The 24,895-nt window shown below is 43.7% G+C and overlaps 1 protein-coding gene across 1 annotated transcript in view; it reads left to right on the top strand.

Moving 5' to 3' along the window:
• Window positions 1–24,895, top strand: part of VPS26A (VPS26 retromer complex component A) — a 363,728-nt gene that overhangs the window by 281,738 nt on the left and 57,095 nt on the right. The window contains exon 6 of the mRNA XM_085603584.1: window positions 5,867–5,973. Coding sequence (XP_085459710.1) covers window positions 5,867–5,973 — 107 coding nt within the window. The remainder of the gene's footprint in view (window positions 1–5,866; window positions 5,974–24,895) is intronic.

Here is a 24,895-nt window from a genome sequence, read left to right as displayed (position 1 = left end):
GTCCCCCTGGGGAGGGGATGTTCTATTGGTCCTCTTGCTCTAGCCCCTGATGTCCACCATTATATGCGGCTTGGCCACCCTGTCCTTGTGGCAGGGGTGTACGCCTGGCAGAGCCATGCCTCCTTGGCAGGATTCCCTACTTTGCCATTCATTGTTTCCCTCCCAGTTGGGGTGGCCCCGGGGGGTGGGGTGGGTAGCTCAACCTAATTGGGGGGGTTGGTGTGGGTGAGAGGTTGGGGGGTTTATGGTATGAGATGTTGCCTCCTCCTAGAGGCCTGTTTTTCTTATTGTTTTGTTTTGTTCCTTGTTATTGGTCACAAAAGGCGTTCAATTGCATCTTATACAACCTGGCACTCGCTGTTTTTAACACTCTGGCACGCATTGTTTTATATCCCTGTCTCACCACCAATGGCTGACCATAGAATCTGGACTTGGAACATTAGAGGTTTAAATGACCACCATAAAGCACGCCTTATGCACGCACACCTCATACGCATCTGTTTCCTTCAGGAAACCCACCTTCTCTCTGCTACCTCCTCCAGGTTGAAATCGCGACACTGGGATGGGACCCACTCGTCCTTCTATTCTAACTATTCCCATGGCATCTCCATCCTGCTTCAGGCCCCCCTGGCACACTACTAAATCTTTTATCGACTCCGAGGGCCGCTATGTTATTTTAAAAGGGACACTTCTCACACAATTTCATGTGTGCCAACTTATTTCTTCCCTGGGTCCTTGCCCTCTCCTCTGGGGGGGGTGACTTCAATATCGCTCCTTCGCAGACACTTGACCGCTCAGGTCTGCATGCACAGCACCCCCAGTCCACCACCCTTCTCAATGCAATCATCTCCGACCACTCCTTGCTTGACTTGTGGAGACACACCAATCTGGATCGGGGCGAAGGCACTTGCATGTCTGGCTCGCGGGGGTGCTGGTCTTGTCTGGACCTTAGGCTCGCCACTCGTGATGCCTCCTCATGGGTTACATCTTTCTGACCACGCTCCCGTGCAGCTACGCCTACAGCTCCCACTCTGAGCACGCTGCATGTTCGCTTGGAGGCTGCCTCCGTACGCTGTCCGGGATGCAGCCTTCCAGGAGGAGATCCACACTGCTATTGTCAATTACTTCGAGCAGAATGTCGGTTCGGTTGCGTCCCCTTCTACCCTTTTTGAGGGCTTTATGGTAGTAATCCGGGGAGAGTGTATTTCCAAACAATCTGGAGTGCTGCGTTCTCTTCGCGGCACCCTTGCGCGCCTCGAGACTGAGATTAAAGCTTTGGACCTTCAACAATCCTCCAACCCACGGCCCGAAACTCTGGCCCAGATTTGAGGTAAACTTTCTGAATTCCAGGAAGAGGCAGATAGAGAACTGGCATTTCTAGGCAAAGTGGTGAAGGCTTGCCGCTATGGAGAAGGCGACCGCCCCGGCAAAACCCATGCCAACTTACTCCGGCACCCACATGCTTCCTCCTATGTCACTGCTCTACAGAGAGGTCCCACTGACAGAATCACTTCCCCTTCGGTTCACATCGCCCACTTCTCCGCTTTTTACGTCCAATTTTACTCCGCAGGTGCGGTGCCCTCCCGCGAGCTATTTGACCAATATTTCAACACCATCGAACTCCTATGGTTGGGTAATGCCCACCGGGAGTACCTGGATGAACCGTTCACCCAGGAGGAGATATCCGCTGTTATCTCGGGGCTTCCTGGGCACAAAGCCCCTGGCTCTGATGGCCTCTCTCCGGCCTTTTACAAGCAATACACGCCCCTCCTAGTTCCTCACCTAGCTGCCATGTATAATGATTCTCTGGAGCGCGGGTGCCTCCCCCCTTCTCTTCAAAAAGTCATGCTCATCCTTCTCCTTATGCCCGATTAAATCCCCTGAGCTTTGTGACTCCTACCGCCCTTTGTCCCTCATTAATATTGACAATAAAATCTATGCTAAACTACTGGTCATTCATCTCCGTCCCCTAATGTCATTGATTGCGTGTCCTGACCAATCTGGATTCATCCCCAGGCGCACCACTTCACATAATCTTCAGACCATCTTCTCCGTGCTTCACCAGATAAACCCGTCTCTTCCTGCTGTTGCGACACTTTTAGATGCCACTAAAGCTTTTGACACCCTTGAATGGCCTTTCCTCTTCTACCTCCTCCCTCGCCTGGGCTTCAGTCCAGGCTTTGTGCGCAAGATCCAGCTTCTCCACACCCTCCCCATGGCCTGCATCTGCATCAATGGACATGTCACAGATCCTTTTTCCATCTCGAGGGGCACTAGGCAGGGGTGACCTCTTTCCCCCTTGATTTTTGCCATCGCTATGGAACCTCTCGCTGTGCGGCTCCGGCAACACCACACTCAGCGCGGCCTTGGCTTCACGGCCCGGGCCCTGGTTGTATCCATGTATGCGAATGACGTCACGCTTTACATCCGCAATCCGCAAGATAATATCGGCCCTATGACAAGGGAGGTTGTGCGCTTTGGGGGCCTATCTGGCATCCAGGTCAACAGGAGTAAGTCTATTCTTTTCCCCCTTACCGACGCTACTAAACCCTTCACCCCAGACTACCTTTTGTCTGGGCGTCCAGCCCCACCAGATACCTCGGTATCTGGTTCGGTCGTGATGTTGACGAACTCTGGCGCTCTAATTTCGGACATGCTACGAAATTGGCTGGAGTCCAAGCTACCGGTTTGGCAAAAACTTCCTCTGTCGCTGGCGGGATGCATTGCGACAGCAAAAATGGTCGTCCTCCCAAAATGTTTATATCTCTCTTTAAACATCCCACTCACCTCAAACTTTTTACTTAAACTGAATTTACATATCATCGCGCTGGTATGGGCTTGCCGACAACCCAGAATAGCTTACGACATTCTCACACTTCCCCTGTCCCTTGGGGGCATGGGTGCTCTTGACTTTTGCCTATATACGCTCTGCGCCCAAGCCAGCTTTCTTCACTTCTGGCTCCACCCTACCCCCTTCCAACCCCACGTTGCTGTCGAAGCTGATCTTGCTGCCTCTTGGTGGTGAAGTAGACACGGTGGAATGTTTGCGCTGGGCCTGGAACAGACTCAGGAGACTGGCTGGCCTATCTACACTCTATGCTCCTTCCATGCCGCTAGCTTGTAATCCGGCGTTTCCGCCCTTTCAAACTTCCGGCAAGGTTAAACGCGCTGCGTCATTAAGCCTCACCACTATGGCTGACCTTTACCCTGCCGATACCTTCTTCGCCCTTCCCGAAGATACTGGGCCGCTAGATCGGCTCCTCTACTACCAAATCCGAGCTACCTGTAGAGAACTCCACCCCACGTTTCCGAACCCTCCACCGAAGCTTGCTGCCCTCGAGTTGATATACTCATCTAGCTCCTCTAGGAAGTTACTCACCAGGCTCTATGCTCTTTCGCTTGCCGCTTCCCCTGCTAGCACTGACAGAGCCCGCACAGCGTGGAGTCAGGACCTTGGCAGGGATCTCCCCCAAGACGTTTGGCTGTATTGCTGCAACCAGATAAAACGCCTGTCGCCTAACTATCGCTTGCGGTTAATCCTTTTTAAATATATGCACAGACTATATCGTACCCCCGCTTCACTGCATAGAATCGGGCTCCTCGCTAGCGATAGGTGTGTGCGCTGTTCTGCTCCCGCTGCCGCCTTCTCACACCTGGCCTGGATGTGCCCAAAGGTCTCCACCTACCGGCAGGCTCTATGTGCGGCCATTAGTGATATCACCTCTGTGAGAATAGACCCTGACCCGTTGGTGTGTCTCCTTGGTTATGTCAAGCATCTACCTAACGCTAGTTGCAAGCTGACCGCCATGCTCCTAGTCCTTGCCAAACGCAGGGTGTCACTTCACTGGGGGCGTAGACCGGCGCCTACAGTGGCTGGTTGGCTAAACGACTCTAGTCATTGCCAGACGTTATTGGGTGAATTTTGGGACCTGATGCAAGCTGCTAGCCATCCCCCCGACATCTGGCCCCCCTCATTTCCTACATACAGAGATTAACTGCCGGAGTCAGCCCCTTACCTGGTTCCCCTAGCACTGTTATACGGGCCTCCCCTGCTCAAACTACTGACGACCCCCCTCTCCCTGTCATTGACCCTCTACCCTCTGAGTAACGCGATCACACCACCGTTTAGATCTTCTGGCCTGAAATGTGCCTTTTTATTCTTTTCCTTTTTCATGCATGTTTTCTTCCTAAGGTTCTAAAGGAAAATAACAATGTAATCCATGTGCCGATGCCATTAATGTCATTGTATGTTGTGCCGTGCAATTATCTGCCTGATTTGTATTATTTCTTTAAAAACCTATAAATACAATTAAAAAAAAAAACTAGGAGCTTTGCTCCCACAACCCAGTGGCCTGCTTGCCAGCAGCCACCAATCGGATGCCCCCTGTCCCTCATTGGATAACATTGGGCCTCAACACTCTGCACCTGGCCGTCCTAGTGCCGCTGAGGGTGCAGCAACAGTGCATCATTGACCCTGGGGGACCCCTGAGTCTAACTTCAGAACCTTAACTCCCACAGTCGTTTACTTACCTGCAAACTGATAACCTGTTTTCCCTCCATAGGATAACATTGACAATTTTCCTTCCAAAAAACGACTTAAGTGTGGAGTTTTGAAAACGAAAGATATTCTTTAAAAATCGTGCAAATAACAAAAACGTATTCACTCAACTGTTTTCAGGAAATGTCCCAGTGCTGAATCTAGGCATCCAGCGCTGAGTTAGAAAAAGTAACGTAAAAATAACTTACCTGTAATTTGTTGAAAAAGCCTATTCATTCCAATGTACTATATTTGCTGAGTGCTGCAATCTACTACATTATCTGTAAATCGAATCAAGTACAATTTCTAAACTGTATTTCAATCAAGTAACTTATTACTGCAAAGTATTTTATACTTACCTGCTCCAGGCTTGCTTGGTACCTGAAATAAACCAGTATATTTTTATACAAAAACAATTGGCTTAGAGTTCAGTTCTTGAGTGTGTGAATTCATTTGCTGACTGAGTGTGTACATCAAATGCTGAACACTGTCCTCTGATACTGCCTTACTGCTCGACCACTCTACCACAAAAAGAGAGTAAGGTTCTATCTAACTTTAACCTCTGCCTACCTCTGGGGACACTTGGACTCTATACACACCATACCTCATTTTGGTGGTGTATATATAGAGCCAGTTTCTTACAGGACTGCAATGTACTGTAAATGGATTTCATTTGTTTGTGTTTGCTGCTACTTAAATTGTGCCTTTTCAGTCTATGCACAGCTTGCGATACACAACACGGGCCACAAACGGAAAAACGTTACTTATCTGTAATAATTTGTTTGCAGCCTGTAGTGTTGTAGATTCACATGCGATCCTCATTCCTACCCTGTGATTGATGGAGAATTAAACACTCATTCTCATGAATCAGAACCTCAGTGTTTAGCATTACTTTCTCAGTCAGAAATCACATTTATCTGTTATCTTTTCCTACTTTCTTTCCATTGTCCTCACTTAGACGTTTTGAGAAGTTGATTAATAAAGTTACCATTTCAGACTGAAGCATGCCCTGTTAACTCATGGCCCATGGCCTTTTTGTTGCCAAGCAGCAGTCTCCATGTGATTTTTGCTTTATCCCATAATTAACAGAGGTGAAGGCTTATGTCCATTACTTTTTACTTCTTGCTTGCAAATCGTTGAATTTAAACCTAGAGACTCATTTATTAGATCGCATTAGAGCGATATGAAGTGCATAAAATTACGTATTTTTTATATCGTATTGCTTTATATCATTAGGCTTTTTCTTACCATAGCAACTTCATTGAAAATATCTTTAAAAAGCATCAACAAGTACTGTTTCACTAATGCTTCATTTTGTATGTTCCACAGGTACCACTTAAAAGATGTAATTGTTGGCAAAATATACTTCTTGTTAGTACGAATTAAAATTCAGCATATGGAATTGCAGCTAATCAAAAAGGAGATCACTGGAGTAGGTATGAAGCAGATAGCATCCATTTTAATTCTATACATATTTGACGTAAAAAAAGCAAGGTGTTTTATAGAAAAAAAACATTTTCCTAGGTGTGTTTTTTAGTAGATACTTGTTGAACTGTATCTGTGAAGACCGTGGGTGTCATTTAAAGTTTGGTGGGACAGGAGCAGCACCATAAATTGTCAGTCCTCCTGCCCTGCCAGAATCGCACTTTCAGTGCCTTTTTTAGAGGTGAGGTGCTTTTCTGAAGGTAGAGCCTCCAATTGCTCTACTGTCCTGAGGAGTAGTACTGAAATTCATGTACGTTTTTTAAAGGCCTATAAACAGAAGAGGTTATGCCGTTGAGAGGTTAGGTTTATGTCTGTGTACCTCATAATGGATCAACTTTGTACATCCATTTCGATGTTCACAAACCTGTGGAGATAGGAACTCCAGGATAAGATGGCTGCAGGGCATACAAAGTTAAGAGGGCTAGGTATCCTCACAACCTTCAATACTGCCAAGAGACTCATCATAGCTAGTTTATAGAATGCTAGCATGAGGACAAAGGTAGACGTTGGTGTTGGTTTATACCATACTGCATCTGAATTCCTGTTGTGAAAGGTATCCTATAGAAAGCAGCGGACGGGTGACGGTTAGCCCACTCCTCCATGATCAGCTGGATTCTGCAGGAAAAGTGAGAGCGAGTCAGGGTAACGTGTCAACTGCCTTCGACCCCTACTTACACTTGGGAACAGGGGCCAGTTCAAAGATTAGCGTCTTCTCCATCCCAACATGGACAAGGGAGCAGGTGTCTTCTAATTTGTTTATCCTTGGCCCGCAGCAGTGTATGCGCCAAAGAGGACTGGATCACTGCTTCCCATTCAAAATTGAGAATAAGGAGCTGCTGCCAGCCTGGCACCCACTTCTCCATTTTTTGAGTCCCACCCACCTTTTATTTGGCATGCTGATGTAGGCTAGTACAGGGGGGCACACTACGTCAGCCTTTGGCTAAGTTTGTGGCCGCAAACCTCTTGACTCCATCATGGTCCACACTTCATGTAAGTGTTCAAACTCCCAAGCCACAGAAAATGCTCCTCCTTCAGATAGGAAAATCAAGAAAATAGGTGCAGCAAGGACAAGAGAAGCAGTGCAGTCAGCCTCAACTCTATTGGCCTGCTCTCCTGACACAACCGAGCTCATTGGTACAAGATACTGAACCTACTTAAGAATCTCCCCAAATGTAGACAGGAGAGAGGAATTGGTGGCAGAAGGGAAGCCCATCTGCAATAGCACCATCCTTTGTGCCCGAGATGTAACTAACACATTGCCTCAAGGGTTGACACTAGCATCCTTGGCTACGTTTTTAAACCGGAAGTACAACAGCATCTGCTCAACCTCTTCTGCCCGCTGTTGATCAGATGCTGGAAAAACTTAAAGGGCACAGACACTGCTAAGGCGGTAGGTGTTTTTCAAACATCCATCTCTAGTGTTCCTTTCATAGGCATCCGTACAAGACAGGTAGCAAAACCACCTACACAGACCCACCTTCCTCCTATCAAAGACAACCGCAAACTTACCACCAGTAGTCACCATAAAGCTGCTCTAGTGCTGGTGGGAAATCATACCAGACAAATGAGTATTAACAGTAGTTCAGAAGGGCTGCTGCTTAGAATTTCTCTTATGCGCACCCAACATTCCACCCAAAATGCACATTGTCAGAAGGGAACATCTTCGTCTTTTAGAGAAAGATGGTGAAGCTCTTCTTCAAAAGTATGGCGTCGAGCCGGCCCCCCTGCACCACCTGGGCAAAGGTATGTACCCCTTTACTTCTTCTATAAAAAGATGGCTCCATCAGGCCCATTATAGTCCTCAGTCCCCTCAACAGATATGTTCCCTCAGAACATTACCACAGGGTAATACCCTGCAGGATGTAATAACTCTGCCCCAGCAAGGTGACTATATGGCAGAATTAGACATTGAAGACACCTACCACTGCTGCAGATCGGCGCATATAAATTCTCCCTACTTCCACGGACAGAGTAAACCTACAGTCACACACACATACACTCATCATACGCTAGGGCCCATCACACTAAAATTCACACTATTACTCTATCCACACTGAGTACGAGAGAGATAACCTAAACCAATCTGCATCTACAATGAGGTCAATGAGACCATAATGACATTGTCATGAATCATGATTTTAAACATAGGAAATACATTTGAAAACTCAATAAATGACAAAGAAATAACCACCCAACACTGTAATTCAAACAAATGCTTATTTATCTAAATTAGTTCAAATGAAAGTCAATCATTAGCAAAATCATTATTCTCATAGTTACCTATTCTAGCTAAATGGGTCAGGACAGGTCTCTCGGTAAAGTCTCTCGAGCTGCTGTCCTCAGCATAAGTTCAGGAAGAAGTCCAAACGCAATGACCACGATGAACGCAATGGATGCAATGAACGCGATGAACGCAATGAACACGAACCCTCTCTAGTCTAGCATATTTATAATAAAAATAACAAAGTAAAAGTTACAAACAAACATTGAATATCCGTTGAGCCGCTGAGCAGAGCGAGCAGGAAAGGATGTCACTTAGTTACATTTAGAAAACCTCCGCTCAGGAAAAATCACAAAAATAAAAATACGGAAGAAGGAAACTCGAGTTTGCTAATGTTACTTTCGTATATGCTCTTCCTTGGTATCATAGCAGAGCCACCGCAGACTGATCATTGTTCATTGTGGCTTTATCCCTCTCCAAGGACAATTGGATTCATTCCCAGAGCTGCTATCCTCACGGAAATTTTTAAACCAGGCAGAAGCTGTGGTCAGGTGACTTTCAACCATGTTCAGCAAGGCCTCTCATCAAAATTCAATCACTCGAGTGCAGGCTGTAAATGGCAGCCATCTTGTTTTAGGCCAAAACGGACCATCTTAATTAAAAGAAACACAAAACAACGTTACCAAAGCATAATGATTAAACAGTGTTAATCCCCACTAATACCCTTATGTGTATGTAATTATCTAGCCTTCTGCAACGCAATAAAGCATTAGCACACGTTATTTTAAAAGCATAAACATGAAACAAATAGCACTTTTACAACACTCATTTAGTAAAACCGCACATTATTCAGACCCCCCAGGATATTGCGGCATGGATTAGCAAATTTAGCGGCACAAATATGGAAATTTAGCGGCACAAATAGGGAAATTTAGCGGCATTTGTGAGGCACTTTAATTTACTCATAATCATTCATTTTCAGCCTGAAATCAGTGGAAGCTGTTTTAGCAGAGTATTCCACTTTGAAATAGGCATGTTTAAAGTGTCTGCAGCTCTACGGAAGCACAGCACCAGTCCTAACCTCGTGGGAGGGAGCTGTATTTATCCCTAGGATGTTCCAGTGCCATGTATGCACCCCTGTTGGGGCACCGCTGCCTAGGGATCCGAGGCAGGACACCTCTTCCTTAGGCACCCTCTTTTGCCAATTGAGGGTGCCACTGATGCCCTGCAACAATGGTTGCAACATAATATTTCTATTTGTAAATTTGCTGCAAAGATATTGGTAACAGATGACAATTGTGACTGTAAATCTGTTCTAGGTTACTCAATTGGTTACATAGAGGCTGCATTTTAAAATATCTTACAGGGTTAAGATACCTGTTGGAGAGACCATTGTGTGCCCTGCAATTTCGAGGGGACAGAGAAAAACTTAATTACGATACTAAAAACAAGGTACTACACGTTTTAATAAAACAATTTTCAGGGCTTGAGTAACAATTGTGTGGGTGCTGGTGGGGGTTGAAGACCCTCTGTGGCCTCCTCCTGGTGTAGAAGCAGGTAAACCTCTGACCCTGTCTCGTGCACAGTCGCTGGATGAAGGGAAACTCTCTAAAACTAAATTCAGATAAAATAGAGGTGGTGTACTCGGGCCATTTGGTATTTCAGAGCCGTCTAAATTATTCCTGACTGCTTAGTTCAATAATAAGGCAAACAGAGGCATCGTTCCCATGGTAAAAAGGAATACAGAGGATTTTACATACACATGTTTTAGGTGCCCGCTCCTGCCCTTCCAGAACATCCAGACAGGATCAAATGGCGACTTTATTTCTTGGAGAAGCCTGCTAGTGAAAGTAGCCGCGTTTTATTGGACACTGCATGAGGCAAACCTGGATTTTAAAACCACAATCAGTGCTGAAAGGAGAATTGTGTCAAGGTGAGTGTGCACATATTGACAAACAATTATGAAACTGATGCACGTCTGATCTTGCACATCTTAGCTCACTGAATTTAGACATTATTGCATCATGTCACACTCTTTCAAATGTAGCACTTGTTCTGCTAAACCTTGTAGAGTGGACGAATTACCTTTTTGTTCCCAAATACACGTTGCTGCTGCTCTGTCTAGGCGCCCCTGTCTAGGCACCCCTCCCCCCCCAAACCACCTTCGCCTGCTCCCCCACAGGATGCTCAGGCTGTCCGAAATCTTGCTTTCCCGGTCCTACCAAATATTCACGGGGGGGGGGGGGGGTGAGGTTACTTCTAGGAGTGAAGTCGCCCCCCTGTTCCCCACGAGGGCGACATTCATGAATAGACACGTGGGGGACGACATTCCAGCAGGTCGGGCGAGTTTGAGTTCTGCTAAAAAGAGACCTCCCCCTATCTCCGGAAACATTAGAAAGACAGATCTCTGATACAGAAGCATGTACTTATCATCCACTAGAGCAGAGCTGTACTGTAAACACAGACCTAAAAGGGGCCTCCTTCCAAGAGCTGACGACGGTCCAAATTTCGCGGGCAGTTTTGCAAAAATCGCGGCATTTTTACAAAACTGCCGATTTCGCGATTTTTTTGCAAATCGCGAAATCCTGGAGGGTCTGATTATTATTAAGCAACATATATGCATCCCACGTGTAGTTGTTTCTTCTCATTAGTAATGTTGATTAGTTTACACTTTTAACAAAACAAACTATTAATTAATGATTTCATATTAGTAATTTTAATCATAACATATAGACAAAACTTGAGCTTAAAACTCGATAAATTTTCAACAGAAAACTCTGCTCCAGCAATCCCCCCTTTGGTGATATCTTATCACCACAAAAACCAACCCCAAAAAAAAATGTAGTCCCAATTTTTAGGAGAAATTGAAAATGTCTTTTTCAACACAACATTACACACCAGACTCCCTCACATCATCCCTCTTTGACTCCAAATAAACACTCTCCCTCAATTCTTCTAATTCTATTTCTTGCGAATCTCTCTTTTGTTTCTTATCAGTATTTCCTCTAATTATTCTCTTTTTCCCTCCCCTGTTTTTACAACACAAACACCCCAATCTTAGTATCAATAAAGCAACAATTACACATGTCAAAGGAAATAATATTTTACCAATAAAGGTACTACCTATCTTAGCAATAACATTTTTAATAGCAACCATCTTATTAGCTATTTTAGTCCAGATACTTTCAGCTTCCAGTGGTACTAATTCTTCATGCAAATCAGTAATATTTTTGATATAGACCTTTAGGTCTCTACTTTCGTCAGGAATGTAAGTGCAAATATATTGAACTTTCAGCATTCCGCAGACTCCACCCTCCTTGGCCAATAGAATATCAAGGGCAAGTCGATTTTGCATAGACATGGCACGTACGGCAATCATCTCCGTATTCACCAAAAGAAACCCTCCAGCGGTACTTGTCGATAAGCGATCCACCACTGTTGACAGTTTCCGAATTCCATATGCATTTAAAGAAATTCCCACTGCTGGAATTAAAGCTCCAAAAATATCACCTACGATCTCTGACCAAGTTTCTCTCTTAAAACGTGTTAGTAAATTAATGTGTTCTACGTCTTCTATCCTATCTATATGAAAAATCTTTGGAAAGACCAGGCCCACATAACACGTGCCATACCAATGGTCAGGCAACTTGTAATAAGCCTTGTTCCCACAAACATAATACACTCCTGGGAAAACTGGATCTTCTCCACCTTTAAAACCCCATCCTGTTGCAATGAAATATCTATCATGACACTCACTAGTCCCAACAAAATAAGTATCATATTGGGATTTCCTTCTGGTAATGCATAGTTTACCCTTCTGTGGTGCATCTAAAGCTAAATTTGGACTAGCCCCATTTCTCAATTCCTTTCCCATCTCAATATCCCATATTGTCTCACTCACTTTATATTTCCCTGCCTTTTCATGCATGCTCACTCTCCTTTCCTCTACCATGTTTAGGAAAGCCTTCTCCTCTTCTTTCAAACTGCAAGTTAAATTGTTTCTAAAAATGTAATCTAATGTTAATTCTTCTTTCTCAATAAAAATCTCACCAAAAATGTTAGCTTCTTTAGCTGGATTCAGCCTTTTATTCATAGACAATTGCCCAAAAATGTTATCTTTGTTAGACATCTCATAATCTATTTTCCCTAACAAATAAAAAACACTACTTAACACACTACAGGAAATTCCATACGTAGCTGGTAAATGGTGATAAGTAACACCTTCAGAAACGGATGCAGGTAATTGCATACAGACGTAGCAATCCCTAACTTCCATTGTCTTTACGTATTCATACAACAACTTTGAAAAAACATTGCTAGAAAAATCATTAATTGACCTATCTTTATGTATGTAAATGTTACTACTTCTAGTTGGAACTACTTTCTGTGAACTTTTCTCTACATTAGTCACATTCTCGGTATGTATTCCAAAAGTATCTATTGTAACTCTAAAAGTAACTAATAAAGCTAGTACACCCCATAATAGTATTAATAATCCAGTACAGCAGCAGCACATTCTACACCATCTTTTCAAGAAGGCACATCTACTTTGATTATTCTCTGTGTTAGCCATTTTACTACTTTGGCAGTGTCTTTTGACTTAGCCTCTTCTACTCCACTACTAAGATTTAAAACTCCAGATTATTTCACACAGCTAATTTCAAATTTTCTCTTTTCACTTTTTCCCAAGTGACTCCTTCAGTTCACTCAATTTGGATTTTCATCACTTTTCACTTCTTCTTCAGCAACATCAAATTGTATTAGATCATCAACAACATCCTGTGCATCTGACTCTTCTCCAATGTCAGTCAAGATAACTTTCAGGATTCCAACAGTCTTCTCCTCAACCACTTCTCGTACGGTCCCCTCTGGATTTCCTTGACTCTCTGCCTCTTCACCTTCAGACAGTGCCACATACGTCCATTCCGGTGACCTATACTTCTGGTTAGGTTTTCTTATTCTCTTGATCTCCTCTGGTTCTTTTGTAACCTTTTGTTTTTCACCTTTTGCTTGATTCTGACTCGACACCTCGTTCACCTGTTCAGCTTTTGATGAATTTACTCGTGTCAGTCTGTACCTTAGTCTCTTTATTCTGTTAGGCCAAAGATCTCCTCTTACAACCCTCTTTGGTCTCACTTCTTTATTATTTCTTTCTCCAATCCAAGTTCTCTTTCTCAGAACTTGACCCTCTGATTTCTCATGTTCACTCTCATCTGATTCTGTCTCATTTGCCTCTGGTTCTTCAACAATTTTCTTTTGTTCCACAGTCTTTCCCACCACCAATTGAGACTTCCCTATTTCTGTCCCTCCTCGGGTCTCCGACACGCAATCTTCTTGCTGTCTACTTGTCCCTTCACCTAGCTTATCAGAAATGTTCCCTACACCTCCTTGGGGGTCTTCCGCAATCTGTCCCTCTCTATCTTCTTCTGACCCTGCTTCTTCAGGTGTAATCTCAAGTTGATTTTCAACCTCCTCATCTGATTCAGGTGTAATTGCTCTTTTCTCCTCTTTCTTCTCCACTGCTTGTTGGAACTCCAGGCACTCTTACAGAATCTGATCTTTCCTCTGAAACTCTCAATGTTTCTCTTGAAGCCTCTCTTGGAAAGAAAGAATCACCTGACTCTCTTTCTCCTTCAGCTCTTTCAGGATTCTTTCTCCTTCTCACTGGCTCAGTTTCTTCATCATCACTCGAATCTGACCCCTCAAAATACTCTTTACCAGTCCCATCCTTTGGATTTGGAACTCGCAGAGTATGACTCGCATGCACCCAGTTTTTCACACCGGCACACTGTACTGCAGTTGTCGTAGTCAGAATAACTTGTCTCGGCCTTCCCCACCTTGGAACCAAGCAATTTCTTCTTCTGTGTACCTTAATCCTCACCCAGTCCCCTGGACTCAGATCATGGGCTTGCTTCTTCTCAAGTGTGGTAGCGTCTTCTCCAACCTGGTGAAACACCGAATGAACTGCGTCAGCCAGGCCTTTACAGTAATCCAAAATCATGTCATCAGTAATTGTCATCAACTTGTTGACAGGCACAAAAGCATGTCTCATCGCACGTCCCATTAAGATTTCGTGCGGACTCAAACCTGTGGTTCTATCTGGAGTAGACCTAATAGTCGTCAGCACTAGAGGCAAGACATCAGGCCATTTCATTCCAGTGGCTAAACACATCTTACCAATTCGGTTTTTTATTGTGCCATTCATCTTTTCAACGACGCCAGAAGCCTCTGGTCTGTATGCACAATGTAGCTTCTGCTGTATGCTCAATGCTCCACAAATTAAACCCATGAGCTCATTGTAGAAGTGTCCACCTCTATCAGACTCAATTGTCACTGGGAACCCGTACCTAGGAATCAACTCTCTTAACAGTAACTTTGCAACTGTTATTCCATCATTCCTCCTAGTCGGATAGGCCTCCACCCATCTTGAGAACAAACAGACTACCACTAGAACATACCTCAATCTGTTCACCTGAGGCATTTCAATGAAATCTATTTGCATTCTGGTAAAAGGACCTCCTTCTCTGCCTATTGTTCCTAGACTCACCACTGTCTTTTTCCCAGTATTGAACTGCTGACAAATCAAACATCTCTGACAGATGCTTTCTGCAATCAACCTGAACTTTGCATTGTACCAGGTTTGCTTGAATGACCTAATCATTGCGTCCCTCCCCAGATGTCCCTGGCCATGATACATTCTTGCCATTGTCGACAGCATGGAGTTAGGCATGACTGGTCTACCATCTCTATAGATCCAAACATGATCTTTCTCTCTTGGGGCACAACCTGCCTTGATCCAATCTCTCATTTCCTCATCTCCTGCCTCATCCTGCAACTGTTTCACTTCATCCCACGTTTCTAGAACATTAGTAAACATCACAGAACAAAAAGACATTTCCCTTTCTCGTGCCCTATTAATCGAATGATTGTTCTTTGCACAATACTGTGCTATGTCATTGGCAAAACGATTACCAAGAGTAACAAAATCATCTCCTTGTCCATGAGCAGCACACTTCACAACTGCTAACTCTTTAGGCAGCTGTATCGCCTCAAGTAATTTTCCAATCACTTCAGCATTCTTTATTGGAGTCCCACTCGACGTCAAGAAACCTCTCTGTAGCCAAAGCTGACCAAAGTCATGAACGACTCCAAATCCGTACTGACTATCAGTCATCACAGTCACTCTCAGGTTCTTCCCAATTTTGCAAGCTTTCGTCAATGCCCCCAATTCAGCCACTTGAGCAGATCTCACTCCTTTCAAAGGCGAAGCTCCCATAACTTCTGAAACCTTGCACACTGCATATGCTGCACTCAGCACACCATCATCAGTCCTTAGACATGATCCATCCACAAACAGCACATGATCATTTTCAGGCAATGGCAAATCTCTTATGTCTGGTCAGGGTTTTGTGCAGTAATCAAGCACATCCAAACAATCATGATCAACATCATCTCCCACATTCACATTGTCAGCATCTGGTAACAACGTTGCTGGATTCACATTTACACATCTTTCAAGAGTCACATTTGATGCTCCCAAAATGATTTTCTCATATTTAGTCAGCCGACTATGTGACATATACTGAGTCCTGCTTCTTGTCAAAAGAATTGCCACATCATGAGGTACGAATACCCTTACAGGATATCCCATTATTATACCTTCACTCTGTTCCAAGCTCCTGCATGTAGCAGCTACTGCTTTCAGACAACCTGGCAAACCCACAGCTACAGGGTCAAGTGTCGATGAGAAGTACGCAATCGGCCTTCTTAGTTGTCCATGCTTCTGGATTAACACTGAAAGTGCACATCCATTTCTCTCACTGCAATACAACTCAAACTCTTTCTCATAGTCTGGCATTCCCAAAGCAGGGGCTTCACACATTCTGCCCTTCAACTCTTCAAATGCTGCCATTTGTTCTCCATCCAATTCCAATGGGTCTCTCACCTCACTTTTTGTCAACTTAATCAGTGGCTTTGCTATCAGGGAGAAATTACTTATCCACTGACGACAATAACCCACCATCCCCAGAAACATCCTCACTTCTCTCTGGGTCATCGGAGCTCTCATTCCTCTGATAATTTTGATCCTGTCATCAGTCACCTTTCTCAGACCCTTTTCAATATTGTGTCCAAGATAATGCACCTCTTTCTTGCAAAACTGCAATTTGGCTGGAGATACCTTTAACCCTCCATCTGCCAGATGATTCAGTAAAGCTATGGTATCTACTTCACAAGCTTCACGTGTCTTCGATGCCACAAGTAAGTCATCGATATACTGCACCAGTACTGAGCTTTCAGGCATGATCAAACTCTCCAATGATTTCTTCAATAACTGATTGAATATCGAAGGACTCTCTGTATACCCCTGTGGGATACGACACCATGCTAAAATACGCTGGCCAAACCGAAATGCAAAAATCGGCTGGCTGTCATGATGCAATGGAATTGAAAAGAAAGCATGACACAAATCAATCGCCGTGTACCACTCAGCATCATGAGGAATCTGATACAAAATCACTGAAGGATTTGGCACAATGGGACAACATGCCACCACAATCTTGTTAACTTTTCTCAAATCCTGTACAATCCTGATCTTTCCATTAGGTTTCTTCAGCCCCATTATCGGTGAATTACATGGGCTACTCAGTATCTCTCTCAAAACACCCTGTTGAATCATCTTGTCGATTATAGGAGTTATTCCCTCAATTATTTCTGGTGTCAATCTGTACTGAGGAATATTAGGATAAACAATCCCCTCTTTCACTGAAATCTTTACTGGATCTACATTATTCATCAATCCCACATCTTCTCCAGTAAAATCCCAAACTGCTGTTTTCACTGTGTGTCTCAACTCCTGAGGCAAATCATCTGGATTAAACACAGCATATGTACCAACAATCTCACTCGCTCTATTATCTAGAGTCATCCGGTACAAAACATCCTCATCCGGTGTCTCAAAAGCTATTCCATCCGGAGTACAGAAAATTGTACAATTCATCTTGCACAATAGGTCCCTACCTAACAAGTTCACTGGACTAGTGTCACAGACTACAAATCTGTGCATGTCCGAAAATTTCCCTATTCTTACCCTTACTGGTTCAGTAAGACGAGTCTTAATCTGTGTATTGGCTACACCAACCACTTGGATTGCTTCGTCCGAGAGAGGAAGATTTCTAATATCTGCTGACCTGACAGTTGATCTCGTCGCTCCTGTGTCTACCAAAAAAGTAACACTCTCCCCATTTATTTTCCCATCTACAAATGGTCCTGCCTGGTCTATTTCTAGAGTTGCACCAAGTATGCACTCTTCCTCCTCTCTTCGGCACCGTCAATAGTCCCCTTCAGACTCACTCCCCTCATTTTTTAACCAGTACTGTTGTACCGGGTTAGAATGTCTCGGTTTGTTTACCTGCTCATCATTGTAGAATCCTGAGTCCTGGTTATACTTTTGGGACCCTCTATTCTGCGGCAAGGGCGGTTTTGGCTCTTGACTCTGCTGTCTGACAACCTTCTGTTGTTGCTGCTGATGATTACACCCCTCGTTCTGCACCTGTTGATTTAAGGGTTTATTTTCATTACTCACTAATGGTGGATTGGTACACTCGGATCTCCAATGTCCCAATTGTCCACAGTTGTGACAAGGGAACTTTTTCTTTGCCTCCTCAAGATTCCCCTTCCCCTTTCCTGCATATCTGGGTCTATTTCCTGGATTATTTGCTTGTTCCACCAACTGTGCTTCTTGTCTCTCAGCAACTTTCACCTGTGCCCACATTGCCTTTTCTTTCAGCTTTCTCTGTTTTGCTTCAATCTCATCACTGAAGTATTTTGCATGTCTCAAGATTTCATCAATCTTTTTACTCTGCCAATCAACTGTGTGCTCACGTATTCTCTCACTGATTTCAGGTCTCAGGCCATATACAAATCTGTATACAAAATGACTCAAATCCTTGTCACCCAGGTGTTCATCTCCACTGAACTGTTTAAAAGCCAGTATCAGCCTTTCGTAAAAAGCATGAACTGATTCTTTTGCTTCCTGATGTGTTCGATTTATCTTAACCCAGTCTGTCTCTTTCGGGGGTACTTTATTTTTCAGGAACACTATAACCTGATCATACTTCTTCATAACCTCTGGATCTGGTGCTCCTGTTTTCGGATCTCTTGGATACTCTTTTGCAGGCCAATCTATAACTATTTTACACTCTGCCCACAAGTCTGCTGGAACAATTATATCAAACAGACTATTCAGGTCAATCCACAGCACTTTTGACAATTTCACAAACCTGTCTACCTGCCTATACCACTCGACAGGCTTTTCTCTCAGTCGAGGGAAATCATTCGTAAATGACAAAATATTCTGTCTAGTCCATGGGACATGCACATATCTTCCTCCAGGAATCTCTCTCATAGGATAAGCATCCACTGTTTTCTCTTTTTCTCTCATGGGAAAAGCTGAATAAGTCCTATCCACTGAATCTTCCCTTTTCTTGTACCATCTATCCTTCCATTTTTCCACATCACCCCATTTTCGCAATAAGGCAATCATTTCTTTAATCTGCCCTGTTCTACCAGCACCATTTAGATTTTCAATATCCTTGTCCGTGAAATCCACCCTGTAAGGCTTCTGCAAAGCTTTCACCTTATCCATGTCAACTCCTTGTTCACTCGCTATTGCCTTTAACCTGTCATGTGTACTCTTAGCCCTCCAGGTGATACTTTTACACATAAATAACAACTCTCCATCATGATGGTTTTTCAGTATATCTGTAAGAATTGTTCCTGCAATATGCTCCTCCAATTCTATGCGCAACCTGGCTACATCAATTGCCTTTGTATCTTTATCCTTCTTTTGAAGAACTTTCAACCAATCATTCAAATCCTCAGCTGTTATTTCAGTAGACTTTTTCACTGCACCCACTTGTTCTGTCATCCTCTGTGGTTCCAAAATTGTTCCTCCCAAACAACCAGTATTCAATCCTGAATTAGACTGCACATTTAATCCTCCACTACATGTATCATATCTCGACTGTCTCACATTATTTCCTCCCGTTCTCATTCCCAATTCCTCCAAAGTGCAAGTACCAACCAAACCATTTCCAACATAAGGAACTGTCAAACCATTTTCACCCATTCTCTGTTTATCAAAAATAGGCACAACCGGACCTATCGTTACAGGTACTGTAACAGCTTCAAGATTTTTCGTTAGCTCTCTAATCTTCTCAGTCAGTTCAGATGTCGTTCTGGCTAATTCTCTTGTTTTCTCATCACTGATTTGATTCTCTCTCTCTCGCTCTTGCTCTCTCTCTCTCTCTCCCTTTCCATGAAAGAGCTACCACTTTTTAGATCAGGTGTCACAACCTCAGTTTTCACAATACGCAAAGTATCTCTTATTGGAGTAGCAACTGGCGTGCTCTCTTCTGGTTCTGGTCTATATGGAGGTGGTCTCTTGTAAATCATGTCATCCAAGACCTCATCCTCATAATCATTAGCCCCATACCTTCTCACTTCTGCATCTGACACCTTTTCTGTACCCTTCCTCCCTTCCGTTTCTTCAACTGTTCTCATAGGATATAATCCCTCTGACATACTAGCATCTCGCCATCTTATCATTCGATCATGATGAGTTTCACGATCATATTTCCTCCCAAAAAAGTACCTATAATTGCCTCCACTCCTCTGCTTTTCTCGCTCATGCACCTCCTCTTCCCATTCCACCAACGCCTCGAACTGTGTCGGCCTTGGTCTAGGCTCTAGACACATCATCTTTTCCCGTAAATTTCTTAACACGGCCAGATTAAATGAACCATGTTCCGGGAACGCTAAAACACCATCTTCCTTAGTATACTTAGCCCAGTTATCTAACCATATACAGGTATGATACCCATACTTCGCCACCATGAAGGATGCAGGAGTTCTTGTTGGAGGTAGCAATTCACCCTCTCTAGTTATTATGTTCTTATCCTTGTCGAACCACCTCTTTATTTTACCGAACAAGGATTTCTTCTTCTTTTCCTCCGGTTGGTAATACATTTTAACGTTTACCAATATTCTCTAGTCCCTTCCGCAACTGTACGATCTTTTGTCCAATAACAGCGCGACTCACACTAACGCACCAATCCTGGAGCGTCTACGTCACTCTGTACTCCTTCCAATCCCTGCGCGGCTCACACTAACGCACCAATCCCAGCGCGAGCACTGTTCTGATCCACTACCCAATCAGAGCACGGTCTGTATGACGTCAGCAGTCGCTGTAGTCGCTTCTGCTCCTGTCTCCTGTCACTCGTCTACCCCTCCTTTACAAAGCCTTCTTAGTAGACTTCTTTTCAAATTCCACAAAATCTATTAGTTACAACATATAAACATCTCCTTTGTCTGTTTCGCTAACCACAGAATAGTAAAGAAAATTCTTTCTCACAAGAATCCCGCTTCTCTAGAACAGCGCTTACCTCTGCTCCACCACAGAATAATTACTTTCGTTGACACAGTAGCACATCCCTCTACTCTGCCCTTCTAACATGCATCCATCAACTGTTTCCTCTAGGACTGCTCCAAAGAGTCTTACAATCAATTAAATGCTCATACATTCACGCACTTTCACACCAGAAAATGTAGCACATGCACACAGAATCCTGCCTTTCCCGAGAACAGCGAACAGTCTGTCCCACTACAGAATTATAACACACATTAACCAAGCAGCGCTTACCTCTGCCCAGTCCTTCAGACAAGCTCAGAGAATACCTATTACTCCTCCAGCAGTAAGCTTTAACGGCAAACCTTACGGATCCCTGGGACTTAAGACCAGAGTTTCACAGATAACCTTCGCTACCATACATACTCCTTTTATACCGAAAATATATCTCTTATAGTAACACACGACGATGTCACTGATTCCGAACCCAGACAATGTGACGCGCAACTTCAATTGTCACACGTTTTTCCTGCATACGTACAGGTAATTCCAACAATCCCGTCTTTCCCGAGAGCAGCACACACTTCCCTCTGCCCTACTACGGAACCGTCACCAGCTCCCAAGTTCCAGAAGCACTACATAAAACTCAACACGACAACTTCAACATATAGTATTAGTACATATACCAACATCAATCAATAATCAATGAATCAAAAGCCTATGTACAGGCAATCTAATCAGATCAAGACAATAATCAAACCATCATACTGCTACCAGGAAACTGCTGCAGATCGGCGCATATAAATTCTCCCTACTTCCACGGACAGAGTAAACCTACAGTCACACACACATACACTCATCATACGCTAGGGCCCATCACACTAAAATTCACACTATTACTCTATCCACACTGAGTACGAGAGAGATAACCTAAACCAATCTGCATCTACAATGAGGTCAATGAGACCATAATGACATTGTCCTGAATCATGATTTTAAACATAGGAAATACATTTGAAAACTCAATAAATGACAAAGAAATAAACACCCAACACTGTAATTCAAACAAATGCTTATTTATCTAAATTAGTTCAAATGAAAGTCAATCATTAGCAAAATCATTATTCTCATAGTTACCTATTCTAGCTAAATGGGTCAGGACAGGTCTCTCGGTAAAGTCTCTCGAGCTGCTGTCCTCAGCATAAGTTCAGGAAGAAGTCCAAACGCAATGACCACGATGAACGCAATGGATGCAATGAACGCGATGAACGCAATGAACACGAACCCTCTCTAGTCTAGCATATTTATAATAAAAATAACAAAGTAAAAGTTACAAACAAACATTGAATATCCGTTGAGCCGCTGAGCAGAGCGAGCAGGAAAGGATGTCACTTAGTTACATTTAGAAAACCTCCGCTCAGGAAAAATCACAAAAATAAAAATACGGAAGAAGGAAACTCGAGTTTGCAAATGTTACTTTCGTATATGCTCTTCCTTGGTATCATAGCAGAGCCAGCGCAGACTGATCATTGTTCATTGTGGCTTTATCCCTCTCCAAGGACAATTGGATTCATTCCCAGAGCTGCTATCCTCACGGAAATTTTTAAACCAGGCAGAAGCTGTGGTCAGGTGACTTTCAACCATGTTCAGCAAGGCCTCTCATCAAAATTCAATCACTCGAGTTCAGGCTGTAAATGGCAGCCATCTTGTTTTAGGCCAAAACGGACCATCTTAATTAAAAGAAACCCAAAACAACGTTACCACAGCATAATGATTAAACAGTGTTAATCCCCACTAATACCCTTATGTGTATGTAATTATCTAGCCTTCTGCAACGCAATAAAGCATTAGCACACGTTATTTTAAAAGCATAAACATGAAACAAATAGCACTTTTACAACACTCATTTAGTAAAACCGCACATTATTATTAAGCAACATATATGCATCCCACGTGTAGTTGTTTCTTCTCATTAGTAATGTTGATTAGTTTAGACTTTTAACAAAACAAACTATTAATTAATGATTTCATATTAGTAATTTTAATCATAACATATAGACAAAACTGGAGCTTAAAACTCGATAAATTTTCAACAGAAAACTCTGCTCCAGCACCACCACATCTCCATCCATTCCGCCCGATGACACGACCTACGTTTCGTGGTATGTGGCCGGCACAATCAGTTTAAAGTCCTTCCTTTTGGCATCATCGCTACCCGCATTCCACACACACCATTACTACGGATATCTCTCAAGACAGTTGGGGAGCTTATCTCAATCATATAACAGTGCAGGATGTCGGCCCTACCAGCATCAACTACTTCAAGCACATGGTGATACTCCTTACTCCTTTCTCTCAAAGTTTTCCTTCCATTCATCCCAGACAAGGTGGTCCTGGTCAGGACAGACAACCTGACCGCCATGTACTACTTACAAAAGCTGGGGGGCACACACTCACTCTAATTTTCCCTGCTAGCTCAGATAATCTGTCATCGGGTTCTCGTGCATTCACTTGTAGGTTGAGTACCTCCCATGAGTGAGTAGCACCCTGGTGGATTTGCTAAGCAGGACGCTTCAACAAGTCCATGAGTGGGAACTCTGACGGCAGGTCCTGCACTTGTACTTCCAGCACTGGGGCATTCCAGAGTTCAACATTTTTGCCACCCAGAGAATGCTGAATGCCCAGACTTTGCCTCCAGGTACCCACAGTCCATGAGCATGGCACTATTGATCAATTGTTTGCTTACACTTTTCCGCCTCTCCCACTCCTTCCATTAATGGTGCGGAAGATGACACAAACACCCCAGACTCTCATCCTGGTAGCCCTGGTACTCTGCCCTACTTGATATGTCTGTCAGCCCGCATGAGAAGCTCCCCACGAGGTTGTACCTTTTCACCAGGGCCAAATGTCCGATCAGGCACCCAGTTCACAAGCAACTCAATCTAGCGATCTGGCACCTAAGGTCCTAGAGTTCGGTTACCTGGGTCTCCCTCAGGAATTCATGGACAGTATGTGGGCATCATGTAGACCTACTATGCAGCAAAGTTTGAAAGATTTGTCCACTACTGCATCGCTAAGAAGCTGGGCCCTCTAAGGCCTACAATTCAGAATATCATTACCTACCTGCTCCACCTACAAATGTAAGGCCTAGCTTACACCTCAATGCGGCTTCAGCTACTGGCTATGAGTGTATACAAAGAAAACAGGGAGCATTCTTCCCTTTTCTGCATATCTGTAATCAAGGCATTCATGGACTGTCTTAAAAAGGTCATTCCTCCCAGGGTTTTCCTAGCACCAGTGTGGAACCTCAATATTGTCTTTACCAGACTCATGGGTCTCTCTTTTGAGAATTTACCTTACTGCCAGCTCCAATATCTCATTCTGGAAGGTAGTCTACTTAGTTTTGATAACCTCTTTATGGCATGTTAGTGAACTACAAGCCCTCACACTGCAGGAACACTTAATTCAGTTCCACAAGGACAGAGCAGTACTCAGGGCACACCCTAAGCTTGGTCCTAAGATTTCCCTTTTGGGGAGGTTATTGACCTCCGCAAACACACATCTCTACAAGCAAAGAAACAAATTGGCTGCAGCTCCAAGACTGGTGGAAGAAGACAAAGTGCCTGGGAGTAACCGTGTGTAAGCTGGGAATGGTGGCACAAAACCAAATAAGAGTTGGGCGTGAAGATGAAGAGATGCTTAGGAGGTTAAAGTTGATCAACAAATCAAAGATGCAAACACAAGCGGATAAAGAAAACCAGGGGAGCCTCACTTGTTGGAAAAGTGATAATGAGCAACCCCCTCCTAACATACTTTAATGTGTGAGAGCTTAATGTATCAAACAAGAGAATGGTGATGCTGTGAGCTATAAAACACACAAAGGGGAATATCTCACCCATAAACTCACTTGCATTCCATGAAGACTTCAATCCTGCTATTTCCCCCAACAGTTTTATCACCTCAGCTACAACAAGGGTGAAAGGAGTAGGCATATCATGCTTACCACAAGCAGGGCTCACATGTAAAAACTCCTCAGCCGACAAAGAGGCCCAATTGATTTTAATAAATGCACTTTTGAGAGGTCAGATAGTGTCACAGCATTATGTGCAAGCAGTCAGGTCCTAGAGGGATTTCTTAGGCAAATGATTCAGGATTAACTTATTGTAGCAGCAGGGCCTCTTATTAAGGGAGGATATTAGAAATTAGTATTAGGTGGACACGGACACAAAGCTGTCCAGAAGCTTGG

The sequence above is a fragment of the Triturus cristatus genome, chromosome 1_2 (assembly GCF_964204655.1).
Source record: "Triturus cristatus chromosome 1_2, aTriCri1.1, whole genome shotgun sequence".
In the NCBI taxonomy this organism is placed as follows: domain Eukaryota; kingdom Metazoa; phylum Chordata; class Amphibia; order Caudata; family Salamandridae; genus Triturus; species Triturus cristatus.
Note: the sequence above shows the minus strand (reverse complement) of the source record. Positions and strands in the feature narration are given on the sequence as shown.